The sequence below is a fragment of the Zootoca vivipara genome, chromosome 13, assembly GCF_963506605.1.
Source record: "Zootoca vivipara chromosome 13, rZooViv1.1, whole genome shotgun sequence".
NCBI lineage: Eukaryota > Metazoa > Chordata > Lepidosauria > Squamata > Lacertidae > Zootoca > Zootoca vivipara.
In genome coordinates this window covers 508,375-536,187 of record NC_083288.1, presented here as the reverse complement: position 1 = coordinate 536,187, position 27,813 = coordinate 508,375, and the positions used below count along the sequence as shown (strand labels likewise).

The following is a 27,813-nucleotide window of genomic DNA, read 5'->3' as shown; positions in this document are numbered from 1 at the left end:
GAATCCCAAAATATACAGAGATTATAAAGTACAAATAGTAGGGGTGTGTGTGTGTGTGTGTGTGTGTGTGTGTGTGTGTGTAATACAGTACCAGTTAGCTAAGCTTTATTGCCAGGTGCCCCTCATTTCCCAAGACTGGTTATAAATAAATCTGTTAGATAAAGATTATAAAATACTTTTTAAGCTCTTGAACGACCAGGACAAAAGGTTCAGGAAGATCCTGGAGATGATCTCAAGGTTGTATTGCTTCAGTTTCGGTAGAAATGCATTTCTACGTTGAGCTTCTCCGGAGATTGAGACCCAGCCGGAGGGGCTGCTCACAGTGACCAGGAGAACATCTGGCCTTCTTGGCCAAGGTGGGGCAGAGAGAGGCGGCTTGGTCAAGCCTTGTAGCTCAGTTCAGCATTCATCTTTGTATACATTTCGTAGATTGCATCCAGGACGGGTGTCGCCTTGGAGAGGAACTGGTGGATCTTCTCTAAAGTCTCCTCTTCCTTCACCTCTTTGCCTTTCTCCAGGGCTTTCAGCAAATCCGATTTGTAAGGGAGAGCATACACAGAGCCCTGGGTGAGGACAAAAGAGAGGCAGAATAAACCCAAGTCGCACGAAGCAAGAAACTCCAGCTAGCTCAGTTGGTAGAGCGGGTGCTGATAACGCCAAGGTTGAAGGTTTGATCCCCGTATGGGACAGCTGCACATTCCCGCATCACAGCAGGTTGAACTAGATCAGGCATGTCCAACTTCAAAGGCTGCAATCTACTACCCAGTATGAAAAACTGACAGTGATCTACCCATTGTCATTGGAGGGACAAGGAGCGTGGGGGGGGTGTGGAAGGAGGTGGCTAGCTGGACGCAGGAGGGGGGAGTTTAAGGGGGGGGAGGAAAGGGAGGCAAAAGTTCTCTCTCTGAGGAGCCAGTCGGCCAAAGCTGCCAAGTCTCCCGTTTTCCCCAGGAAATCCCCATTTTTCCAGCTGTTCCTAGCTGAAAAAACGGGGTTTTTTTTGTTTTCCCCCGGTTTATTCTGGTGCGGCGGCCATTTTGGAACTGGGCGGAGCATGCTCAGAAGCGTCTTTTGATGCTGCTCTGCCCAGTTCCAAAATGGCTGCAGTGCGACTTCTGGCGCAGTGGCCATTTTGGAACTGGGCAAAGCAGCATCAAAAGTCACTTCTGAGCATGCTCCGCCCAGTTCCAAAATGGCGGCAGCGCTACTTCCGTTCTGCTATTTCCGGCCCTTATTTCTCTGACAGCAACTTGGCAGGTATGCAGTCGGCTTCTCTCCCCCACCCCCACCCCCAAGCCTAAAGCAGCTGCTGAAGCATGGCCAGTAAAGAATTTAACATGGATTGGTGACCTTTTCCTTCAAAATTATAGGCAGGGCTTCGTATGCCAGCTTCACCATTTCCTTCGTTGGGTGCAGGAATTTTATTGTCTGCTTTTGCACCTACCCACAAACACACACCACTTTTAATTATTAGATGTGGAGGGGAGGAAAAAGAAAAAGCAGGACATTCCAGGACCAAATCAGAAACTGGGATGGCTTCAGTAATTTTGGGATGTTCCCTGGAAAATCAGGACACTTGGAGAGGATGTGAATCCCTCTCTTTAGCTTTGCACTCATTTGTCATGTTCAGAGTGAGGCTTCATTCACATCCTACATTTAAAGCAGTCTCAGACCACTTCAAGAGTCATGGCTCCCCACCCCCCCAAAAAAGGATTCTGGTCTGGGAGCTGTAGTCTGTACTGTTAGGAGATTCCTATCCCCCTCAGAGGCCTATAATTTGAAGAGCTCCATGTGAAGCCAGGTTGGTGGTTGAACAGGGGACTCCCAACAGCCCTCAGCATCCTTCATGAACTACAGTTCCCAGAATTCTTTGAAGGGAGCCATGACTGTGCTTTCAATGTCTGGTGTGAATGAAGCCTGAGTTATCTCTGCCCTCCTCACCCAGAAGACCAATGCCCAGGGCTGCCCTCCCTCATCCCCCCCCAGGAAAAATGGCCAACATGCCAACCCAGTCAGACGACGGAAGGTGTGGCAAAACCACCTGGAGTTAAACACCCACCCCACCTGAACTGCAGTGGAAAATAAATGTTGTACAACATGGAGAGTAGACCAGCATACTCTTAGGGATGATCCACTGTTTTGTCTTGTTTAAGAAAAAAAGATATAAAAAAAGAGGTATTAAATAGTGGGTAGACAACACAGCGATTCTTTAAGAAGCTCTTTATTCGGAAGCCAGAACAGAACTAACTGCATTGCCGAGCTGGCCTGCTTTTATAGAGGGTGGCTCAAATAATGTATCAAACATAATTCAAAGTTCCCTCCTAAAGTTCCCTCCTAAAACAATTGTTTATAGTTTTTAAAGTTCCCTCCTAAAACAACTGTTTCCTGAGGGAAAACTATATACAGGGGTACCCCTACTTCCCCTTCATGGATCAATGCTTTGTCGTGGCGAAGGGGCTTGAATAACTCAGAGAAGCTATGAGCTATGCCATGCAGGGCCACCCAAGATGGTGGCTAAACGTGATCCACCTGGAGAAGGAACTGGCAAGCCACTCCAGTATCCCTGCCAAGAAAACTCCATGGACAAAGACAACAGGCATATAAAAGTTATGACGCTGGAAGATGAGCCCCTCAGGTCGGAAGGTGTCCAACATGCTACTGAGGAAGAGTGGAAGACAAGTACAAGTAGATTCAGAGCTGATGAAGCGGCTGGGCCAAAGCCGAAAGGACGCTCAGTTGCAGATATGCCTGGAAGCGAAAGGAAAGTCCGATGCTGTAAAGAAAAATATTGCATAGGAACCTGGAATGTAAGAACCATGGATGGAGGTAAGCTGGATGTGGTCAAAAATGAGATGGCAAGAATAAATATTGACATCCTGGGCATCAGTGAACTAAAATGGAAGGGAATGGGCGAATTCAGTTTGGATGACTATCATATCTACTACTGTGGGCAAGAATCCCGTAGAAGAAATGGAGTGGCCCTCATAGTCAACAAAAGAGTGGCAAAAGCTGTAATGGGATGCAATCTCAAAAATGACAGAATGATCTCGATACGAATCCAAGGCAGACCTTTTAACATCACAGTAATCCAAGTTTATGCACCAACTACCGGTGCTGAAGAAAGTGAAATTGACCAATTCTATGAAGACCTACAACACCTTCTAGAAATGACACCAAAGAAGGATGTTCTTCTCATTACAGGGGACTGGAATGCTAAAGTAGGGAATCAAGAGATAAAAGGAACAACTGGCAAGTTTTGGCCTGGGAGTTCAAAATGAAGCAGGGCAAAGGCTAATAGAGTTCTGTCAAGAGAACAAGCTGGTCATCACAAACACTCTCTTCCAACAACACAAGAGACGACTCTACACATGGATATCACCAAATGGACAGCATCGAAATCAGATTGATTATATTCTCTGCAGCCAAAGATGGAGAAGCTCTATACAGTCAGCAAAAACAAGACCTGGAGCTGACTGTAACTCAGATCATCAGCTTATTATAGCAAAATTCCAGCTTAAACTGAAGAAAGTAGGAAAAACCACTGGGCCAGTAAGATACAATCTGAATCAAATCCCTTGTGAATACACAGTGGAAGTGAGGAACAGGTTTAAGGATTTAGATTTGGTGGACAGAGTGCCTGAAGAACTATGGATGGAGGCTCGTAACATTATACAGGAGGCAGCAACGAAAACCATCCCAAGGAAAAGGAAATGCAAGAAAGCAAAATGGCTGTCCAACGAGGCCTTACAAATAGCGGAGGAGAGGAGGCAAGCAAAATGCAAGGGAGATAGGGAAAGATACAGGAAACTGAATGCAGATTTCCAAAAAACAGCAAGGAGAGACAAGAGGGTCTTCTTAAATGAGCAATGCAAAGAAATAGAGGAAAACAATAGAATGGGGGAAACCAGAGATCTGTTCAAGAAAATTGGAGATATGAAAGGAACATTTCGTACAAAGATTACCATAATCAAGGACAAAAGTGGTAAGGACCTAACAGAAGCAGAAGACATCAAGAAGAGGTGGCAAGAATACACAGAGGAAGTATACCAGAAAGATATGGAGGTCTCGTACACCCCAGGTAGTGTGGTTGCTGACCTTGAGCCAGACATCTTGGAGAGTGAAGTCAAATGGGCCTTAGAAAGCACTGCTAATAACAAGGCCAGTGGAAGTGATGATATTCCAGCTGAACTGTTTAAAATTTTAAAAGATGATGCTGTTAAGGTGCTACACCCAATATGCCAGCAAGTTTGGAAAACTCAGCAATGGCCAGAGGATTGGAGAAGATCAGTCTACATCCCAATTCCAAAGAAGGGCAGTGCCAAAGAATGCTCCAACTACCGCACAATTGCGCTCATTTCACACACTAGCAAGGTTATGCTTAAAATTCTACAAGGCAGGCTTAGGCAGTATGTGGACCGAGAACTCCCAGAAGTGCAAGCTGGATTTCGAAAGGGCAGAGGAACCAGAGACCAAATAGCAAACATGCGCTGGATTATGGAGAAAGCTAGAGAGTTCCAGAAAAACGTCTACTTCTGCTTCATTGACTATGCAAAAGCCTTTGACTGTGTCGACCACAGCAAACTATGGCAAGTTCTTAAAGAAATGGGAGTGCCTGATCACCTCATCTGTCTCCTCAGAAATCTCTATGTGGGACAAGAAGCTACAGTTGGAACTGGATATGGAACAACTGATTGGTTCAAAATTGGGAAAGGAGTACAACAAGGTTGTATATTGTCTCCTTGCTTATTTAACTTATATGCAGAATTCATCATGCGAAAGGCTGGACTAGATGAATCCCAAGCCGGAATTAAGATTGCTGGAAGAAATATCAACAACCTCAGATATGCAGATGACACAACCTTGATGGCAGAAAGCGAGGAGGAATTAAAGAACCTTTTAATGAGGGTGAAAGAGGAGAGCGCAAAATATGGTCTGAAGCTCAACATCAAAAAAACCAAGATCATGGCCACCGGTCCCATCACCTCCTGGCAAATAGAAGGGGAAGAAATGGAGGCAGTGAGAGATTTTACTTTCTTGGGCTCCTTGATCACTGCAGATGGTGACAGCAGTCACGAAATTAAAAGACGCCTGCTTCTTGGGAGAAAAGCAATGACAAACCTAGACAGCATCTTAAAAAGCAGAGACATCACCTTGCCGACAAAGGTCCGTATAGTTAAAGCTATGGTTTTCCCAGTAGTGATGTATGGAAGTGAGAGCTGGACCATAAAGAAGGCTGATCGCCGAAGAATTGATGCTTTTGAATTATGGTGCTGGAGGAGACTCTTGAGAGTCCCATGGACTGCAAGAAGATCAAACCTATCCATTCTGAAGGAAATCAGCCCTGAGTGCTCACTGGAAGGACAGATCGTGAAGCTGAGGCTCCAATACTTTGGCCACCTCATGAGAAGAGAAGAATCCTTGGAAAAGACCTTGATGTTGGGAAAGATGGAGGGCACTAGGAGAAGGGGACGACAGAGGACGAGATGGTTGGACAGTGTTCTCAAAGCTACGAACATGAGTCTGACCAAACTGCGGGAGGCAGTGCAAGACAGGAGTGCCTGGCGTGCTATGGTCCATGGGGTCACGAAGAGTCGGACACGACTAAACGACTAAACAACAACAACAACAACACCCCTACTTACGAATTTAATGCGTTCCGAACACACATTCGTAAGTCAAAAAAAATTGTAAGTCGAATCCCATAGGAATGCATTGGGAGAAAAAATTCGTAAGTCAAAGCAACCCTATCTAAAAATTCGTAAATAGAAAAAATCCTATCTAAACCGCATCCAAGATGGCGCACAGAGCTCCATTCGTAAGTAGAAACATTCATAAGTAGAGTTATTCGTAAGTAGAGGTACCACTGTACACTAATACATAACAAGAGGGGAGTACTTTTTTTTTAAAGTATTTTTATTAAAGGTTTCTTGATTTACAAAAGTATGTGCAATGTCTCTCTCTCATATTTTTCCCATTTATCGTTTTTACAAATCAGTTTCATTTGTTGAGACATTGGGAAGAAGAGGGGAAGAGAAGTAGATGGGGGGGAGGCTGGGGGGGGTTGGGTGATGATGCTTCTATTTTACTTAATATATGTAGAGTTTGACGTCAGTGTTGAATGCAAATCTAGGTAACTCTCTGCTCCTGGATGTTTGGGCATGTCTGCGTTCTGCAACTGGTGAGCACACAAATGGATACACAGTGTTGTGAGAATTTCAGTCCTCATGACCAGCAAGACAGACTTGAAAGCATGTGCAGAACAACAGCTAAAATCTCAGAAGCCAGAGAAGTGGGGAAGGAGAGGAGGGGAGCTGGATTTCCATGAGTTGTGCCCTCAGCGCCTTGTGCTGCTTCGCCCCTCCTAGTGACTAGCAGAATTATACACACACAGGTGGGAAAAAATGGTGCACATGACAGAATTCACCTTGTTTTCCTGGTGCAAGACTCAGGTTACTTTAGTGCAGAATTCTTTCAAAACGCAAAACAGGTATAACGCTGGGTTAGATTTCTACACTGAGAACAGGTTAGTAAGTAGCTATTAGCCTTCCTAGCCTGAAGCACAGTCAGCAAAGGGACGTCCATCAGGATTCTCCTTAAGACCCATCTATGTCAGCATCCAACAGGGGCCAAACAGACCATTCTGGGCCAAATCCACAACGAAGGCATCTCCTGTAGCTCTCCCTACCTCCATAGCTGGCATACAAAGATAGACTGCTTCAGAATAAGGTGGTTCTATTCAGCTATCATTTCTGGTTACCTCACAGCTCTGGCCACCTCACCACAAAAAAAAAGGATACTGCAGAACTGGGAAAGGTTCAGGAAAGGGCCACTAAAACAATCAAGAGGCTGGAGTGACTCCCCCATGAAACAAGGCTGCAGTGTTTGGGGCTTTGTAGTCGAAACAAAATTAAAAAATTCCTTCCAGTAGCAGCTTAGAGACCAAGTAAGTTTGTCATTAGTATGAGCTTCCGTGTGCATGCACACTTCTTCAGATACACTGAAACAGAAGTCACCACATATAGTGAGAGGGTGGGGAGGGGCACCACTCAGAAGGGTGGTGGGAACCAGACTGTTTATGACTGCATTTGGTCTTACAGGAAGAATTCACGACTGTTTATGACTGCAATTGGTCCCACAGAAAAAGCAAGGGGTGAGATGGCTAAAGATAGCTTTATTGTGTATAATGAGATAAGAAACCAGTGTCTTTATTTAGACCAGGTTTCTCCGTGGTTTTAAGTTTGGTGATAAATTGCAGTTCAGCAACTTCTCTTTCCAGTCTATTTCTGAAATTCTTTTGTAATAAGACAGCTACTTTGATATCTTGTATAGAATGTCCTGGGAGACTGAAGTGTTCTCCTATTGGTTTCTCTGTCTTGTGATTCCTGATGTCCATTTATCCTTTGGCATAGGGTTTGGCCTGTTTGTCCAATATAGAGAGCTGAAGGGCACTGTTGGCATTTGATGGCATACACAATGTTAGAAGATGCGCAATTAAATAGACCTGAGATCGTATGTTTGTTGTTGTTGTTGGGGCCAGTAATGGTGTTGTCCGGGTGTATGTGGCAGCAAAGTTGGCATCTGGGTTTATTGCAGGCTCTGGTACCAGTGCCCATGTTAAGTCTGGTGGTTGTATTATTGTGGGTGAGGAGTTGTTTAAGATTGGGTGGCTGTCTGTAGGCAATGAAAGGTCTTCCTCCCAGAGCTTGAGAAAGAGAGCTGTCATTGTCTAGGAGAGATCGACTACACCAGACCAACACGGCTACCTACCTGTAACTGGGGCTTTGTAGTTTAGAGAAAAGGTGAGTGAGAGGTGACACGACAGGAAGTTTATAAAATTAGGCATGATGTACAGAGCCCCTTGGGATCAGGCTGGCTCAGCTGGGTGGCTCTTGTGAGCTGCACTCACCAAGAACAGCTTCTGTAGCATCCAGCCGTGGTACTTCCTCAGTGCCAACTCATAGGCTTTGGTGGCATTGACCCGGATGAGGTTTGGGTTCTCCTCGTCCCTCTCGCCATCACACAGGCTCTGCAGCAGAACTTGGATGAACTTCAGGCCCCTGCGAGGAGAAACGGGGCAGGTGAGGCGGGGGGGGGGAGAGACACCTGCCCTGTGAGGGGGCTGAATGGACTCTCAGTCACTGCGAGGCACCTGCCAGGCACAGCCATGAAACGCAGCACCCTAACCTTTCGTCACTTAAAACAGGGGTGACCAATGTGGCGCCTGTTGTGAACTAGAACTCCTACTGCCCCTGACCACTAGCTCCACTAGCTCCACTAGCTGAGGCTGATGGGAGTGGCTGTTATTTGTATGCTGCCCTCCGCCAGGGTGGTTCACAACAGAAAAACACAAAATGAAAATGCAAAATACATCTTAAGACAAAAACAGAAACAAGCCAATGACCACCCCCCCTCCCAAAAAATGATAGCAGCACAGCTTCCTTCATAGCAGAGAAAACTGAGCAGCTGGAATCCTCTTGAGACCCCGGCTGGATTGAAGCCCAGCCCCATTCTGGTCCCTCTCGCAAAAGAGGTGAAATTGGACTAAGGCCTGAAGACTAGATTGTTTTCATTCAAAGTAGGAGTGTTCTGGGATACAAAGATGAAACTGACTGCATGCTGGGGGTGGGCAGAGAAACACAGTGAACAGGTGAGCTAAGCCTCCTAATCCTTGAAGAAGCGCACAGTGTTGAGCAGTGTTCAACAGCAGATTGAAATGGATTAAAATAATCATTTGTTTTATTTTACTTAGAAAATACAAGAACTGCATAAATGTAACATATACCTCTATGCATATACAGTGGTACCTCGCAAGACGGAAATAATTCGTTCTGCGGGTCATGCCGTCTTATGAAATTTTCGTCTTGTGGAAACAAACGGCAGGCGGCAAAAAAAAATCGCCTTGCGAGACGCGGCCATAGAAAACTTTGTCTTGCGAGGCAACAAAGAATCGCTAGACGCTTTCATCTAGCGAGTTTTTCGTTGCGCAAGACATTCGTCTTGCGAGGTACCACTGTAGTATCATTTGTATCTATCTATCTAACCCTTCCTAGCTGATGCACCACAGCTACCTTCCAGATTCTTGGAAACCATCCTTTTACTATTGGTATTTTCTCCATTCTTGTGTCACTATTAGTGTTTCTTTCCACTCCAGCTGTTCACCAACCTATACTAATAACATTGTCAAAACGGGGGGGGGGGGGGAGAGGCTATCAGTGAAATTGTTTTAATCACTGGTTAATGATTTAATCATTTCCCACCACAGGCAGTATATATTATATTCAGACCATTTTTCTTTTATATTTCTGCAGAGACTTCACACCAACAATTCTGTTCCTATGTTTTCATGCCAATTCTCATCCTCCTCTTCTCCCCTAAAGCTTGGATCATATTGTGGCAGGGAACACTTTTTGGAACTCCCTGCCTATTGATATAAAACAGGTGCTTTTGCCGTGCTCTTTTCAGGACTGACTAAAAATGTTTTTGTTTAGGCAAGACTTTCTAGCGATGCAGAATGTTGACATGTGTTTCAAGCTGTTTCTAGCTTTATCATCAGTCTAAATTAATTTTTGAAAGTTTGAAATAGCTGGTTTTTAATTGCTTTTTGACAATTGTATTGTTTTATTCTTCTTGTAAGCTGCTTTCATGTGTTTCTTCTTACAATCAAGCAGTCTATAAATTTCATGAAATAAATTAAATTATTTTTCAGAGTAAATAAAGAAGCTGGAAGGTGATGGACTCTCTTCCACTGGATGTTTTTAAGCAGAACTCGGATGGCCACCTGCCAGGGATGCTTGAGCTGCGATTCCTGCATTGCAGGGGGTGGACTGGATGACCCTTGGGGGTACCTTCCAACTCTACAACTCTATGATGCCATGTGTTGTCTTTCTCTTTGGCACTCCACACCCAGGTGGGGAGTGAACAAAAGCCTCAGCCATTCCCACCTCATTCCTTGTTCGGGTGTTTTGGACTAGAACTGCCATCTGCCCCAGCCAGCATGGCTCTCCTGGCTGGGATGGAGAGCAGTTGGGAGATGAAATCTTCTGGAGGATTATTTGTTTGGCAGAGGCTGTTGGGTGACCACATGGCATCATCCCGTCAGCCCCCCAGGCACCAGGGATGCCTCCAAGCCACCACCCTCTAACCCGGATCGGCCCCGCTGCCCGCAGGCACCTTTTCAGCCACATGAGTGCCAAGGTTGCTCCAACTTTTGGCCAAGCCGCTCCATGCATCTCCTTCTCTGCCTCCAGGATGTTCTGCAGCGTTTTGAACTTGGTTGGATTTGATTCATAAACAGCTCGTATTTTCTGAAATGGAACCAAACGGAAAGAACACAGAAAGGCCAATTCAACAACACAGAGAACATGGCACAGGTGACAAATAGTAAGAAATCAAGAGTCATTTTTGCTCTCTTCATTTCTACCATCTCCCTTGTACATCTCACTTTTGTTTTGAGGAGCGAGGGGAAGGCAGTGGCTGCTACCAATTTTGAATTCTCACCATGTAATTAAAAATCTTTTTAAGTAGGGGCTGCTTCCTCGATGGCTAACACCCACCTGCCCACTGGCTCCCCTTTCCCCACACCTGGCCGCCTCATCCTCCCTCTACACCTGACCAACGCTCCCTCCCTTTTGCCAAACTGCTCTCTGAAGTATCTTGCTCCTTTAAACAAGCTAATCTGGGCCACCAGCCTGTGAACTGCAGCATGACAACAGACTTGTGGTTTTATTATACAAGCAAGAAATGCCACTTTCAACAAGAGAATTATATAATTGTAGAGTCGGAAGGGACCCAGAGGGTCTTTTATTCCAAGCCCCTGTAATGCAGGAATCTCAACTAAGATTGCAAGATAGGAAACTTCTGTATATCTGGTGAGGCTATTTGTCCCTCTAGCCCAGTATTTACTATTCTAATTGGTGGCAGCTCTCCAGGGGGTCTTTGGTGGCAAGGGGTCTTTCCCATCAGCCGCCCTCTTAACTGAAGATGCCCTGGGGGACTGAACCTGGAAACCAGGGCCATAGTTAATGGGGGGAGGGGTAGCCAGAGTCTCATCCCTGGGTGAAGCCAGAGGGACACCACTGAGGCTCCCAGCTTGCAGGGGCTTCCTCTGACCATGCCCCCTCCTTGCGGCATCAAGTCTTTCATAGAGTGGACCTGAGCTGCTGAGAACCAGAGGGATGCTAATTTGCTAGGGGATGCAAGAAAACCTGGAAAAAGAGCCTCCTTTCCCCCTGTCTGTTTTTGGAACTGTTTGCAGAAGAGAAATCTTGGAGAAGGTTGCTCTCCAAGCAAAGTTGAAAAGGGGAAGCTTTCTTTCTTTCTTTTGTTTCCCTCAACATCTCAGAGATCAATTAAAAGCGGTGAAGAGATCAGAACATCACCTCCTGCCCTTTTTGGGAACAGAAGCACTTTGGAGTATTGCTTGCTTTTCTGTTTTCCCTCTCTCTCTCTCTCTCTCTCTCTCTCTCTCTCTCTCTCTGTGTGTGTGTGTGTGTGTATGTGTGTGTGTGTTTGGATTTAGAGGACAACATACATGTTTACACTATGAGAATACATAAAGAGGGCACTGGTGTATACAATCAGCTACAAAAACTGAGTCCTCTTTATACTGAAAATAAAATACCTGTAATGAAAGAAATGTGATGCTGATATACGAAGCACTTTGTATTTATCCCTTCCTGTAATTTGGAAGGAAAATGTAGTCAATCCACTTTAAATTCTTCAGCAATTTTTTAAAGGAAACTTGTGGGGTATTTAATCTTTTATTTTATTATTTAGAGCCTTAAACTACAAGCCTTTACTACTCAGAAGTCCCAATGAATTCAATGGAGCTTACTCCCAGGTAACTGTGTAAAGATTCTGCAGTCTTATACTTATATGCCTGATTATTACTACAGTTTCTATCATCATTATTAGTAGTGGTGGTAGAAGTGGTATATCATACAGTCATAATACTTCTTAGAAGTCCTCAAATGATCTATTACTCTGTGAGGAGATCTACTTAAGGTTGAATGAAAGACACATACAAAGGCAACTTTAGTATTTGGAAAGACTTCTCCAGCTTCTTTTAAACTACTTTTTATGCCCTTTATAAACAAATGTGTTGAGGGTTGTGTGTGTGTGTGTGTGTGTGTGTGTGAGAGAGAGAGAGAGAGAGAGAGAGAGGGAGAGAGAGAGAGAGAGAGAGACTGGGTCTTTGCCCTGGGTGACAGAAAGCCTAGTTTTGGCCCTGCTGGAACCTCCTCCTGCCAGCAAAGCAGCTGCTTCCCCCTGGGTTCTGGTCCTGCTCTGCCCACCATTGTAGTGCAATTCCCACTTGACTGGCCATCCTCTCCCAAAGACTCACAAATGCCCTTACCTTAATGTTCCCAGAGAGGTCAGCTTTGACTGGCGCATACACAATGGGCGTCCCCAAGCAATCTGAAAGGAAAAGGAGCAGCCTGGCATTAATACAAACCACAGCTGCCACGGAATGGAGCCCAGAATCGGGCACTGGAATATAGCTATAATGAAGAAAATCACATATCATTTGAGTTTTTGACAAGGACTAGAACCTCCAGACACTTTTTATATGATTTGGCATTCATTTATTACATAGGCAGCAGAACCATCTTTTTGAAGACAGCCCTTGTCAGACACCTGGCAAATCTGAACCACATTGACAATTGAATAACATGCATATTCTTGACTTTTCAATGGTGGCTCAGGATATGCAAACCCTTTTATATTAACAGAGTTTTCTGTTTGGCTGTCAGTCACATTGAATCCTGGAATTGTAGAGCTGGAAGGTACCACGAGGGTCATCCTGTCCAGCCTCCTGCAATGCAGGTGACTCCTGGGATAGCTCAGGCAGTTAAGCACGAGACTCTTAATCTTCAGGTCAGGGGTTTGAGCCCCACGTTGGACGAAAGAAACCTGCATTGCAGGAGGCTGGACATGCTGAACCAGGTATCAGGAGGGGTGAAAGTCTCCAAGGAGAGGTACCTAGGACTGTTATTATTATTATTTAATAGATTTATATACCACCCTTCATCAAAAGATCTCAGGGCAGCTCAGAAGATAAAAATACAAGGTCAAAGCACAAAAACAACAAAAGAACAATCCCCTCCCACAATCACATTTTAAAGGCAGTAGAGTATTAATCGGCCCAAGGCCTGGTTGAAGAGGAAAGATTTGCCTGGCACCTAAAGATATGCAAAGAAGGCACCAGGCGGACCTCTCTGGGGAGAGCACCCCCACACACAAATGGGGAGCCAGGATGGAAAAGGCTCTGTTCCGGCATTGCCACCCTCCGGACCTCATGTGGAGGAGGCACACTGAGAAGGGCCTCAGAGGATGAACACAGAGTCCAGGATGGTTTATACGGGGAGAGGCAGTGCTTGAGGACTTGCGGTCCTGAGCTGTTTAATTTGGGAGGAACTGCAAAGGTCTTCTAATCCAACCAGAGATGATGCAGCATGGGAGGTGGGCAGAGGGGCCAAATCAATTTCTCTCAACCTAACTGACACTGAAGGGGTGTTGTGGGGATAATAAGGAAAACCAGACGCATGGCAGTGTGATCTCTTTGGAGAGACAGTCCAAACATTATAAAGTTGGATGCGCCCACACCCTGTACCTGCTTAACACATGCATTCAGCGTCAGCACCAACAGCCTTTTAGTACTTCCAGAAAATCTTTTGTTGGGCAGTTTCTAGTTGCAAGGAGTTCCACAGTTTCCCCCAACCCTGTGATATCTTCACAGCTCACATTAGTTTATGAAGCCGTCAGGTATTCATACTGTTTTGGAGGGAGAAACACTTTGCTAGATCTCAAGTGAACCAGTTTACCCACATACAGTACCCATAAGAAGCAGTTTGGCTCTCAAAGCAGCCTTTGTACAGCTGATCAGACTAAGGGGGTTTGCGGGGAGGGGCTGCAAAGAGAATATAATAGCTCCTACTGTGAAGCCTAGGAGAGAACAAGCCTGCCTATTGTCTGTCAAAAGCATTCTCTGGAGTGATGAAATCGGTCAGAGGGAGATGTCTCTCAACACAGCGCAAGGGTGGAGAATCTCAGCAGGATCCACTGGCTGCATTGCCATTGATGTTGCCAGACTACAAGTCCCACTGGCCATGATGGCTCTGGTGAAGAGGAATTGATAGACGAGTTGGAAGGGGTCCCAATGGTCATCTAGTCAAACCCCACACTAAGCTGGTGCCCGGCACACCTGGGGGGCCACAGATTCCTCAGCCCTTATTTTTCTGTCTAGCATCCATGTGTTCGCCATCTTTCACCAAATCAATTAAAATGGGTGGGGAAATGGGCATCCAGCCTAGTTCTGATGCCCTGCCCAATGCCCACAGGTGGTGGTCAGGATCCCTGAGCCGCCCTGCTCTCCTCCAGATGTTTCAGGCTCCAACTCCCATCAGCCACAGCCAGAATGGCCAGTAGTCAGGGATGGTGGATGAGAGTTGGAGTCCACCTGGCGAGCCGTGCCCCCCCCCCCCCGCAATCTATCATGTCTGAAAGGGGCTTTCTACAGTTTCAGGCAGGGGTCCCAGTCAGCCCCACCTGGATACAAAGCCCATGTGAACCAGCGTGGCTCAATGGTTACAGTGTCAGGCTGGGACCTGGGAGACCAGTTTTCAGATCCGCACTCAGCCATGAAGCTCCCTGCATGGCCTTGGGCTGCTCACGGCCTCCCAGGCAAACCTACCCCACAGGGTTGTGGTGGGTATTAAATGGGGAGGGAGAGAGCCCTGGGCCCTGCCTTGAGCTTCTTGGGAGAAAAAGGTGGGATAGAAATGCAATTAACAAATGACTCTTTCAAATCAGAACCAGTGAAGGCAGTGAAGGTCCTGTGTGAGTGTCTGGAGGCAGTTGGAGGATGGATGGCAGCTAACAGATTGAGGTTGAATCATGACAAGACAGAAGTACTGTTTTTGGGGGGACAGGGGGTGGGCAGGTGTGGAGGAATCCCTGCTCCTGAATGGGGTAACTGTGCCCCTGAAGGACCAGGTGCGCAGCCTGGGAGTCATTTTGTCCATGGAGGTGCAGGTTAATTCTGTTTCCAGGGCAGCTGTTTATCAGCTCCATCTGGTATGCAGGCTGAAGAAGAAGAAGAAGAGTTTGGATTTGATATCCCGCTATCACTACCCAAAGACGTCTCAAAGCGGCTAACAATCTCCTTTCCCTTCCTCCCCCACAACAGACACCCTGTGAGGTGGGTGGGGATGAGAGGCGTCAAAGAAGTGTGACTAGCCCAAGGTCACCCAGCAGCTGCATGTGGAGGAGCGGAGACGCGAACCCGGTTCCCCAGATTACGAGTCTACCACTCTTAACCACTGCACCACACTGGCTGAGACCCTACCTGCCCGTGGACTGTCTCGCCAGAGTGGTGCATGCTCTGGCTATCTCTTGCTTGTACTACTGCAATGCGCTCTATGTGGGGCTACCTTTGAAGGTGAGCCGGAAACTACAATTAATCCAGAATGCGGCAGCTAGACTGGTGACTGGGAGCAGCCGCCGAGACCATATAACACCAGTCTTGAAAGACCTACATTGGCTCCCAGTACGTTTCCGAGCACAATTCAAAGTGTTGGTGCTGACCTTGAAAACCCTAAATGGCCTCGGTCCAGTATACCTGAAGGAGTGTCTCCACCTCCATCGTTCTGCCCGGACACTGAGGTCCAGTGCCGAGGGCCTTCTGGCGGTTCCCTCGCTGTGAGAAGCCAAGTTACAGGGAACCAGGCAGAGGGCCTTTTTGGTAGTGGCACCCGCCCTGTGGAACGCCCTCCCATCAGATGTCAAAGAGAAAAACAACTACCAGACTTTTAGAGGACATCTGAAGGCAGCCCTGTTTAGGGAAGCTTTTAATGTTTAATAAATTATTGTATTTTAATACCAGGGGAAACCCAGCCAGATGGGTGGGGTATAAATTATTTATTTATTTATTTATTTATTTATTTATTTATTTATTACTACTACTACTACTACTACTACTACTACTACTACTAAGCAGGTGACTCCATGTGCCACTTCAGCCACAGCCTTCCCCTTCAAGGTGAAGCGAGAGCCCAGTGGGTCTTCATGGTTCTGAATGGAAGGGCTGCTTTAAATAGAAACATGAGATGTTTGCCTTAGATGGGCTTCAGGATGGCAGGAGCTGTCTGCAGTTTTCAGACAGGAGTCTTTCGCAGCCCAAACAGGGAAAAGCAGGGGATTGAACCTGGGACATTCTGCATGAAGGCAGCTGCTCTGCCACTCAACTTTGGCCTCATCCAGGCCACCTATGGGCGAGTCCAAAGCAGCCCAGGCAGCCGGGTGGGGAGACAACCCCCGCCCAACTTTCTAACAGTTCCCAAGAGCTTTTGCTCTTCAGTGCCACCTTCCCACCGGTCAGATGCAACAACAGACCCAACATTCTTGCCTTTCTGGTTCCAGCCCCACAATACCTGCCTGTAGGCATGTTTACCAGCTACCTGAGCAAGAGCCATGGCTGAGTGGCAGAGCAGCTGCCTTGCAAGAGTCACCTGCCGATTTGGCCCAAGGGGAGACGCGCTTCCACCCTCCCCCACCCCCAGGTGCCCCCAGGTGCCTGCACCTAGAGCCAACTGGGTCAGAGGAAGGGCCTGAACCTGAGTAGCAGGATTTTCAGCAGCTGTTGCTGCATCAAGCCGGTCAGGCAGCATCCCATGCAGATGCAGAGTGCAAAAGGTTGCAGGAGGGAGGAGGACGAGAGGAAGATGACAGACCTTCTTCTGTGGCCCTGCCTGATTAGCCAACTTTCCCCCCTGTTGGGAAAGAGAAGCCAGGAAAGGCCTTGTTGCCAACTGAGCGCAGGAGAGCAGTCAGCTCAAATTGGGGTTCACAACAATGGCTAGACTCTCAAGCAGACATGCCACCTGGAGGAGACACTCCAAGTGAAGTCTCAACCTTTTACAGGATATTTTTTAGTTCCACACCAAATTTCCAGAAATATATGGTCCCTTGGTCCACTCCAGGATGTATGGGGTGTTAGGGGAGGGATAGTACCTCTGGTGGGGTAGTTTGCTCATCTTTGGCATGCAACAGCAGCTGCATCCCAAAAATGGCCTCGACCAGGTGAGGATGGTCGCTGGCTCTCAAACCCTTGGGGAGTTAGGGACTTCCCCTGCATGCCAAGACAGGCTCTGGCAGATTGAGCAGATGTGACCCGTGGTGGATCCAATGGTCAAGAGGGCAGTTTCTGCCCCTGTTGTAGAGGGAAGAGAGGGGCAAATGCATAGCTGCCAAGTTTTCCCTTTTCTCGTGAGGAAGCCTATTCAGCATAAGGGAAAATCCCTTTAAAAAATGGATAACTTGGCAGCTTTGGGCAGATGGGGCTCATCAACCTGAGAAAGGAGCCCATCTAAGAGAAGGAAACTCTTATCGTAAACCTCCACTGCCTTGTGGGACATCTTTGGGAGAAGAAAAGGCTAAGGAATAAACCCTGCACAAATCCAGAGTGGAGCCCCTAAGATGATCTCTAAAACACAGTCGTTGGATTTCACACTCCATTGTCTCCCAAGACAGATGGCTGTCAACACTGGTCCACTCCTTTGTACTATCCCCCTGCTTTGCATTAATTATGGTTACAAACTGGGATTCTAACATTTATATACACATTCATACTCCTACATTTCAGAGATCTGGTCCGCCTTTGCCAATCTGGAGTGTTGGCTGGGAGTGATGGGAGTTGTAGTCCAAAATATCTCGAGGACATCAGGTGGGCAAGGGCTAGATTAGCTGATCCACTTTGAGCCTCTACAAAACAGCTGGAGGAAGCTCAGTGTTGGGAGATTCAGGGCAGATAAATGAAAGCACTTATACATGCAGCACAATGTTAAACTATGGGACTCCCTCCCACAAGAAGCTATCTGAGCGATGCTTCTGAATCCCAGATGTTGAAAGCCACAGGAGGGGAGAGTTCCCCTTGCGCCTGGGTCCTGCTTGCGGGCTTCTCATTGTGGCATCTGGTTGGAATCTGACACTAAATAAAAGCGAAACTAAAGAAGTGCCATGGTCAGATCACTTCCTGGTGCAACTGGACTTCTCCGTGACCCTTCCCCTCTGCAGGGAGGTGGGACCGATTTGGATGGTCCGCCCCCACCACTTAATGGATCCAAATGGTTTCCAGAGAGTGGTAGGGGATGCTTTATCCCATGTTGATGGCCTTTCAGCTGATTCCCTGATGGCCTACTGGAATGTGGAGTTAACCAGGGCTATTGACTGGTTAACAGAAAAATAACAGTGATCTCATTGTGGGAGTTTACTATAGATCACCAAACTGAGGACACAGATGTTGCCTTCCTGGAACAGATGACCAGGCATTCAAAAGGAAGTGAGATAGTAGTAATGGGGGATTTCAACTATCCTGATATTTGTTGGATGTCAAACTCAGCCAAGAGCATAAGGTCAAACAGATTCCTCACTGGCCTTGCAGACAATTTCATTGTCCAGAAAGTGGGAGAAGCAACAAGAGGATCAGCCATTTTAGATCTGATCCTAACCAATAGTGATGACCTGGTTAGTGGGGTAGAAGTGGCAGGATCATTAGGTGGGAGTGATCATGCTCTTCTGGAGTTTAACCGAGTTAAGATTTAAAAGGGATATGTTCAAAAAAATGGAAAAAGGGTGAAATCACCAGAGAGGAATTCAAACATATAGCCAGCACATGTAGAGACAAAGTCAGAAAAGCTAAAGCACAGAATGAACTCAGGCTCGCCAGAGAGGTTAAAAGCAACAAAAAGGGCTTTTATGCGTATGTCTGTAGCAAAAGGAAGAACAAGGAAACAGTGGGGTCACTTAGAGGAGAAGATGGTGAAATGCAAACAGGGGACAGAGAAAGGGCAGAACTCCTCAATGCCTTCTTTGCCTCAGTCTTCTCCAAAAAAGAAAACAATGCCCGACCTGAAGAATATGGAGCAGATGATTCAGCAGGGGAAACACAGCCCAGAATAAGTAAGGAGGTAGTACAAGAATACTTGGCTAGTTTAGATGTATTCAAGTCTCCAGGGCCAGATGAACTACATCCAAGAGTATTAAAAGAACTGGCAGAGGTGATTTCAGAACCACTGGCACTTATTTTTGAGAATTCCTGGAGAACAGGTGAAGTCCCAGCAGACTGGAGGAGGGCAAATGTTATCCCTATTTTCAAAAAAGGGAAAAGAGAGGACCCAAACAATTTCCGCCCAGTCAGCCTGACATCAATACCAGGAAAGATTCTAAAGCAGATCGTTAAGCAAACAGTCTGTGAGCACCTAGAAAGAAACGCTGTGATCACTAAAGGTCAGCATGGGTTCCTGAAAAATAAGTCATGTCAGACTAATCTGATCTCATTTTTTGACAGAATTACAAGCTTGGTAGATGAAGGGAACGCTGTGGATGTAACCTATATTGATTTCAGCAAGGCCTTTGACAAGGTGCCCCATGATATTCTTATAAAGAAGCTGGAAAAATGTGGGCTAGACAATGCTACCATTCAGTGGATTTGTAACTGGCTGACTAACCGAACCCAAAGGGTGCTCATCAGTGGCTCCTTCTCATCCTGGAGAGTAGTGACTAGTGGGGTGCCACAGGGTTCTGTCTTGGGCCCAGTCTTATTCAAGATCTTTATCAATGACTTGGATGATGGGCTTGAGGGCATCCTGAGCAAGTTTGCAGATGACACCAAATTGGGAGGGGGGGCTAATACCCCAGAGGACAGGATCACACTTCAAAATGACCTTAACAGATTAGATAACTGGGCCAAAGCAAACAAGATGAATTTTAACAAGGAGAAATGTAAGGTACTACACTTGGGCAAAAATAATAATGAAAGTCACAAATACAGGATGGGAGACACCTGGCTTGAGAGCAGTACATGTGAAAAGGATCTAGGAGTCTTGGTAGACCACAAACTTGACATGAGTCAACAGCGTGATGCAGCAGCTAAAAAAGCCAATGCAATTCTGGGCTGCATCAATAGGAGTATAGCATCTAGATCAAGGGAAGTAATAGTACCACTGTATTCTGCTCTGGTCAGACCTCACCTGGAGTACTGTGTCCAGTTCTGGGCACCACAGTTCAAGAAGGATACTGACAAGCTGGAACGTGTCCAGAAGAGGGCAACCAAAATGGTCAAAGGCCTGGAAACGATGCCTTATGAGGAACGGCTTAGGGAGCTGGGTATGTTTAGCCTGGAGAAGAGAAGGTTAAGGGGTGATATGATAGCCATGTTCAAATATATAAAAGGATGTCATATAGAGGAGGGAGAAAGATTGTTTTCTGCTGCTCCAGAGAAGCGGACACGGAACAATGGATTCAAACTACAAGAAAGAAGATTTCACCTAAACATTAGGAAGAACTTCCTGACAGTAAGAGCTGTTCGGCAGTGGAATTTGCTACCAATGAGTGTGGTGGAGTCTCCTTCTTTGGAGGTCTTTAAGCGGAGGCTTGACAGGCATATGTCAGGAATGCTTTGATGGTGTTTCCTGCTTGGCAGGGGGTTGGACTGGATGGCCCTTGTGGTCTCTTCCAACTCTATGATTCTATGATTCTAAGACTGTCTTTTTAAAAGGGAAGCTTTTAATCTTTAAGTAATTGGTATATTCTAATATTTCTGTTGGAAGCCGCCCAGAGTGGCTGGGGAAACCCAGCCAGATGAGCAGGGTATTATTATTATTATTATTATTATTATTATTATTATTATTATTATTACAGGATGCTGGACTAGATGGGGCACTGGCCTGATCCAGCAGGCTCTCCTTATGCCCTCATACAGAACACAATGAAGTTCATAGAACAGGTTGCACTTTTCAGGAAGTGCTTTATGAAATAGCAACAGATCACCCTAAATGGAAAGCTATCCTCTCCCCACCCCCCAAAAAACACCCTGGGGAGAATCCTTCAAGTTTTGACAAAGCTCCCAGAGGAAGAAGCTGCATAGCTGCTGGGCAGATGGAAAGCAAAGATAAGTGTGGGATTTGCCCCAGTGGATTTCTCTTCTAGGGTGCAGCACTTGGAAGGAGCTCTTGCTCAAGAAGACGTCTGGGCATGAAGAAAGAACAGCCAGTCACTGCTCCACACTCAAGGGAGAGCCAGGGCAGGGCAGGGTGCTGCTCCAACAAGCCAGCTCCTTGCCTCTGCCACTCCCTTGCCGCTAGATTGGATCAAATCCCCTGATCGCCACACATACAGGCTCCATTTGGCATCAAGGCCATTGCACAGGGATGGGGGTGGGGTTGGGGTTGCTGAATTCTGCTAGTTCAACATGACTCCTTCCCCAAAGTAAGGCAATTTCCACAGGTTGCTCTGATTCAGTTTTACATTCTTGCACTCAACCAGCCTCTCAAACTGTGTGCTTAACAACTGGCCATTATAAGAACTACGAAACTCCTTTTGGGAGCTGTGTTGCTTTCCCAACTCCCTGCTTTTCCTTTTTGTGTCCTGTCTCTTAGATCGTAAGCCTGCAGACCACAGACTGCCTTGTTTCCACTGTTTAAAAATGCTCTAGACTAGAGAGACAGAGAATCCCCCAGGTGAGCAGGGCTGAGCTGTACTTACTCAGTGGGCCTGGATATACATACGGTATCAGAACCCTGCTTCATTGTTCCTGAGTCCCAGCCTTCTGAACTGGTCCCCAGCCTGATCCCGTCCCAGATTAAGACCTTTTATGAGCTCTGGCTCTCATGAATTTAAGGTTTTTTTTTTTTTAACAATTGACAGCTCCGCTCAACAGATACCCTGAGGCTGGTACAGTGAGAAGGCAGTGCATAAAACATAATCGGCCCAAGGTGCCCAGGGAGCAAAGAGTTCCAGTTACATCCATTATGAAAGTGCGCTCCTTATTTGACAAGCCAGCGATCACTTTCCTTATGTGGCGCATTTTGATCACTGCCGGCAAGAAATGCAGCCAGGCAGGACAAAGCGCTCAGCGGCTCCTTGGCAAACATTTGCTCAACTTCTCCGTTTACCCCGTGGCCTCAACACAGAGGTTTTCCTTAGACAAACCCTGCTCAGAGGAGCCTGCTCCAGCATCTCCTGAAGGCAGAAAAACAGACAACTGCCCCCACCCACAAATAATCCTTCATGGAAAATAAAGATATCTAGGTGCACACACTGTGCCATGTAATACTCAGGATAAAGCCCAGAAGCCACACCCCACAATTCTAGGCCGTGGCTACTCCAGCGGAAAGATACTCTGTGCATGCTCAGAAAGACACCATTTATCTCAAAAACAGTGTTGAAGATGGGGTCTGGATACTGACCCCATGAACCAGGGAAGCCATTCAAGGACAGGGCTGGGTGCCAAGGATCTCAGAGAGGAGCAGAGAGAGGAGCCAGACGCTGCCTCAGCTTCACAGCAGTTGGCCAGTCCCTCTACAGCAGGCACCCCCAAACTGCGGCCCTCCAGATTTTTGGCCCACAACTCCCATGATTCCTAGCTAACAGGACCAGTGGTCGGGGAAGATGGGAATTGTAGTCCAAAACATCTGGAGGGCCGAAGTTTGGGGATGCCTGCTCTACAGCAAGCTCTCCTCCTCCACTGACACCCAGATCATGAAGAGCCGTGTGTTGCTGAGCAACAGGCCTAGAGGGGAATCCCTCCTTCTTGCTATAGTTGACAACTGCTTGGGAGGAGTCCGGAGGAAGAGGGCTGGAGAGCAAAGGAGGGGCAGACGCCAGTCCCAGCAACGTCTTCAACTAGGGTTTTCCTTTTCTGAATAAAGAAGCTGACTTCACATTGAGTCTTCCTTCTGACCTGTAGATTAACCTGCCTCTCCTGACAGCCCCCTGACATCCTGTGGTTTCCAACAATTGGTATTCGAAAGCATTGCTGCCTTCCAGTGTGGAGGCAGAGCCACCAACAGCCCTCTCCTCCTCCATGAATTTGTCCGGTCCTTTTTTAAATCCAAGCTGGTGGCCATTGCAGCCTCCTGTGGGAGGGAATTCCAAAGCTGAACTACCGGTACGTACTGAGTGCAGAAGCCCTTTCACTGTCCTGAATCTTCCTTCCTTCATCCTGAATCTTGGAGGAGTTAATGGCTGCTCCCAGAGGACATGCTGCAATTGAGGTGCCTTTCTGAGCATGTCCAGAGCACCTTTCCATGATCTGGAGGGATGCAGCCAGTCCCTGGGAAAACCAGAAGCACAAAGGCTTTGCAAAGAGAAGGTAATGCCCACTTTTGTGGAGACTGTGGACAGGCAGAGAGAAGGTTTCCTCCCTGTCTCGCCATACAAAAATCAATTGGGGTTACCCAGTAAATCTCAGTGTTGGAAGAATCAGGACAGCCTTCTTTAAATAGCAGAAGCTTAAAACAATGGAACCTGCTCCAACAAGATGCAGTTATGGCCACCAACCTGGATGGCTTTAAGACAGGATTGGGCAAATCCATGAAGGATCATGGCTACTATAATATTCTTGTGCAAATCTCAGGGGGCCCCTCTGATATTTGGCCTCTTATTCTCCATCCTTGAATGACATAGCTTTCACATGCACACGAAAGCTCATACCAATGGCAAACTTAGTTGGTCTCTAAGGTGCTACTGGAAGGAATTTTTTATTTTGTTTTGAACACGGCTACCTACCTGTAAATAGGATCAGCCAGGTGAGGTGAGAAAAGGCCCACCCATTTGTCTCTATGGCAACAGAGCAACTTCTCTGGGCATGTAAACAGCAGTATTTAACTAGCAAGCTGAGGCCATTAGCTTAGCCAAGAGACTAGTCAAACTGGATCAATAGGTTTCCTCTCACTGATTCTAATTCTGCATGCCCAGGATTGGAAGGGACATGTTGGTATCATCCAGCCTGATGCCCCCCCCCAAAAAACCGTAACAATGCTATAGCCGGGAATCACAGGTGGGGAGAGCGCTGTTGCGCTTCTGTGCTTTCCGGGGGGGGGGGGCTGGTTGCCCATTGTGAGAAAAGGATGTTGGACTTCAGGGTGCCCTGGTCGGATCCAGCAGCATCCTTCTGATGGTCATTTCTTCAGCTGCGTTAAAAAAAACCCATTTCTCTTGTAGGGCTGGAGGCAAGAAAAAGAGGTTGTTGGGTGCTGCCAAGATCAAGCCTCTGGATTTAGAAGGAAAACGGAGTCCCTGCTTCTCAGAGTGGGAAAATGCCAGACACACACCTGCAGGATAAGGTTAGGCTGGCAATTAGGTAACCCAAGTGGCACCTCCCCACAGGTTCCTCTCCCCAGCCACACCTTTGCAGGCCCAAGGGAACAGCAAAGCCCTGGCCAAAACTTGTCGGAAGAGACAGATGGAAACCTTAGGAAAGAGTTGCAGTTTCCAGCAACCAGCATTCGGAAATATTGCTGCCTCCCATTGTGGGGGAAGAGCAGAGCCATCCTGGCTACCAGCCACTGATTGCCCCCCAATGCCTCCTGTGGGAGGGAGTTCCAGAGTTTAACTATGTCAGTGATGGGCAACCTTTTGAGCTTGGTGTGTCAAAATTCGCCAAAAAACCGAGCATAACTCAGGTGGTTGTCACTTCAAGAGAAAAACCATAATTTTGCGATATTTATAGTTTAAATAACAAAAATGTATAATTGTAATATATAACTGTATTTAATAAACCAAAAATTAATTATTTAACCAAACCAAACCAAACTAAAAACCCCTTCTTTATCACAAAGTGCCCAGAGTTGTTAAGCTTTTTGGGGGGAGCTGCTGACCAAAGTTTTGGAGTTTTTTTTGGGGGGGTGCAAAAGTTGCTTTGTTTTTTGGGGGGGATGCCCCAAAGCTGCTGCGCTTCTTTAGGGGGAAAGAGAACAGAAATAAATGACGAATAATACCTTCGCTGGAACTAACACGCAGCACCGACATAGTCTGCCAAAGCGCCAAAAAACCCAGCACAGAACAGGTTAAAAAACGAACGCTGTTACACCCCATCACAGTTTGCCAAACTGCCAAAAAACAGCACAGAAAGGGTTAAAAAACCAATCTCTGGCTACCAGCAACAACAACAACAACAAAGGATCTGGGTTTTAACAGCAGAGACAAGCTGTAGGAGGAGCGGGAGAACAAAGGGGGGGGGACAACAACAACAGCACGAATGGGCCAATGGGGCGCGTGCCAGCAGTGAGGGCTCTGCGTGTCACGTCTGACATGCGTGTCATAGGTTCGCCATCACTGAAGTATGTGCTGCATGAGGAAGTCACTTCTTTACTCGGTCCTGAATCTTCCAACGCTCTGCTTCATCAGATGTCCCCAAGTTCTAGCATTATGAGAGAGGGAGAAAAACTTTCCTCTAGCTACCCAGTTTCTGCAGGCCATGCATAATTTTATAAATTTCTATCCTGCCACCTCTCACTTGCCTTTTCTCTAAATTACAAAGTCCCAAACGTTGCAACCTTTCCTCTTAGGAGAGTCCCTCCATCCCTTTCATCATTTTGGATGCCCTTTCCTGAACCTTTTCCAACCCTGAAATATATTTTCTGAGGTGAGGTGAGCAGAAATTATAGCTGAATGGCACCTCTTTATTCTGAAGCAGTCTTCCTTTGAATGCCAGCTACTGGTGGACCTGAAAGATCTTTCAAGCTCCAGCAGCATTTCAGGGAGAGCAGCCTTGGCCAACTTGGTGCCCTCAAGATGTTCTGAGCCAAGTAACAGGATAGACAGTCCTGTTTTTTAACTGCACCACCCCCTTTCGTACATAAAATGCTCTTCTTTTGCATAACAGCTGTCTTTGTCCTCACAACAACTCTACTGAAATTAAGTCATTTCTTTTCTTGAAGTGGAGAAGCTGAGGCAGAGCACAAAACAGCGGATGACTCCATGCCAAGGGCTCCAAAGCTGCTGCGGGACAAAGATTCAAACCCTGGTCTCCCAGCACTCTACCTCACCACCAGAGGAAGCCACCTTAACACCGAGTCTGGCCTGAGGTCCCTCTTGCTCATGCGGTCCACATCAGATCTCTGCAGCCTGGAGTCCCCAGAGGTTGTTGGACTACAACTCCCAATACCCCCGGCCAACTTGGTCAATGGTCAGGGGTGATGAGAGTTGTACTCTTAACAACCTTGAGGGGCCCAGGTTAGCAAAAGCTGATCTATATTGACTGACAGCGGGTCTCCAAGGGTTCAGACCTGGGTGTCTCCCAGCCCTACCTGGAGACAGCAGTGACTGAGATGGGAGTTGGGTGTCCAGAAGCACAGAGACTCCATCCCTGAACTGGCACCGTTTATTCCAAGCACCTCAGAACAGTACTGCTAAATCAGGCTAGACCTGCCTTTGGCAATCCTGCAATCAAGCTTTTGACAATGGCCCACTAGATGTTTTGAGCAGGGTGCAAGCATGATGCCCTCCTGCTTTGCCCCTAGTATGTGGCACAGATATACAGTACTGCCTCCTAACATGCAGGTTCCACACAATGTCACTCAGGTCTGCAATTCACCCATAAAGACAGCTGAAAAGAAAAGAAAACCACTACTGCTGCCAGACTGTGCAGTGAAGAGATGTTAAGAGACATAATAGGCCTGGCCCAGCCTGGTCCCCTCCAGATGGAGAAGGGCAAAACTCTAATGCCCAATGCAAGAGGAAGCACTCAAAATAATCAATAGCAATATTCAATACAAGAGGTTTATTTATTGAATTTATATCCCACCTTCCCTCCAAGAAGCTCACGGTCGCCCATACACTTCTGTCCGCCACCATTTTATCCTAACAACAACCCTGTGAGGTAGGTTAGGCTGAGAGGCAGTGACTGGCCTCAGGTCATCCAGTGGCTGAGTGGGAATTTGAACCCTGGTCTTTCCCACTCTAACACCACTCTGGGTCGAGAACTATTTATAGTCCTTTTTATCATTACAAGTTATCTTCATTGGATCAGACTGTACAGGTTGTGGGATCTTGGTGGTTTCTTTCACCTGTTATAAACTGCCATTTGTGTACAGCATTGCAGAAAAGCAACATACAAATTGAGAACGGAATGAAAATTATTCTACTCTTTGGATAGTGGCAGACCAGCCTCTCTCTCTTAGCCTCACCCCCTCCCTCCGCAAAATGGGCGGGGGGAGAAGCAGGCCCCCTACCTGGCAGGGCTGTTGTCCGAATTATGACAAGAAAACGCGATGAAGCCTTGGGACACGTCTAGACGCCTCCCATGTGCCCTGGCTACCAGCTGCTCTCCTTAAGTGTCCCTGAGCGCGCGCACATCTCCTCTTTGTACCAAACGGTTTGCGCCTCAAAGAGATCCGCGCCCGAAAGTGCCGCCCGTCGCGCGCTCCCCCCGCACTTTCTGCCGAAGGCGCCTCACGAGTCTCCTGCTGGAAGGAAGGAGGCGGCCGAGGCGCGGGACGCTCGCAGCATAGCTGCCAAGTTATCCCTTTTTTAACGGGATTTCCCCTTATGCTGAATAGGCTTCCTCGCGAGAAAAGGGGAAACTTGGCAGCTATGGCTCGCAGCGCCGGCCGGAGCGCGGCCCCGCTCCGCCTTCGCCCGGCCGCGCAGCAGCGGCTTCAGCCCCGCATTGCAAGCGCGCTCCGGTCCCCGCCCGCGGCAGCTGCTCCGGAGTAAGCGCGAGGGCTCCGCCGCCGCCGCGGGTGACTGGCGAGGGAGGGCTCGGTCCGGGATCCGCGCTGGCTCACCGAAGAAGGGCGGCAGGTGCGCCACGGCCTCCAGGAAGGGCTCTGTGTCGATCTGCTTGTCGGCCGGCAGCGCCTTGAACTCGTACTCCAGCAGCAGCGCCATGGCGCCCCGACGCCACACCGCCAGCACCCCGAGCCAGCCGAGCCCAGCCAGGCAGCGAGCAGCCCGCCAGGCAGCCGGCGAGGCGCCGCTTCCTGGGGCGGAGCTCGGTCCGTCGCCGCCCCGAGGGAAGGCGGAACTGCCCGC

The 27,813-nt window shown here is 47.5% G+C and overlaps 1 protein-coding gene across 1 annotated transcript; it reads right to left on the bottom strand.

Moving 5' to 3' along the window:
- Window positions 1-66: 66 nt before the first annotated feature.
- GLTP (glycolipid transfer protein) lies at window positions 67-27,761 on the bottom strand. Its single transcript, XM_035134853.2, has 5 exons — window positions 27,567-27,761; window positions 12,356-12,417; window positions 10,171-10,304; window positions 7,907-8,057; window positions 67-563 (listed from the first exon to the last, which is right to left on the bottom strand). Exons 1-5 carry the CDS (start codon window positions 27,667-27,669, stop codon window positions 381-383), a joined length of 633 nt encoding a protein of 210 aa, XP_034990744.1. The 5' UTR covers window positions 27,670-27,761; the 3' UTR covers window positions 67-380.
- Window positions 27,762-27,813: the final 52 nt, after the last annotated feature.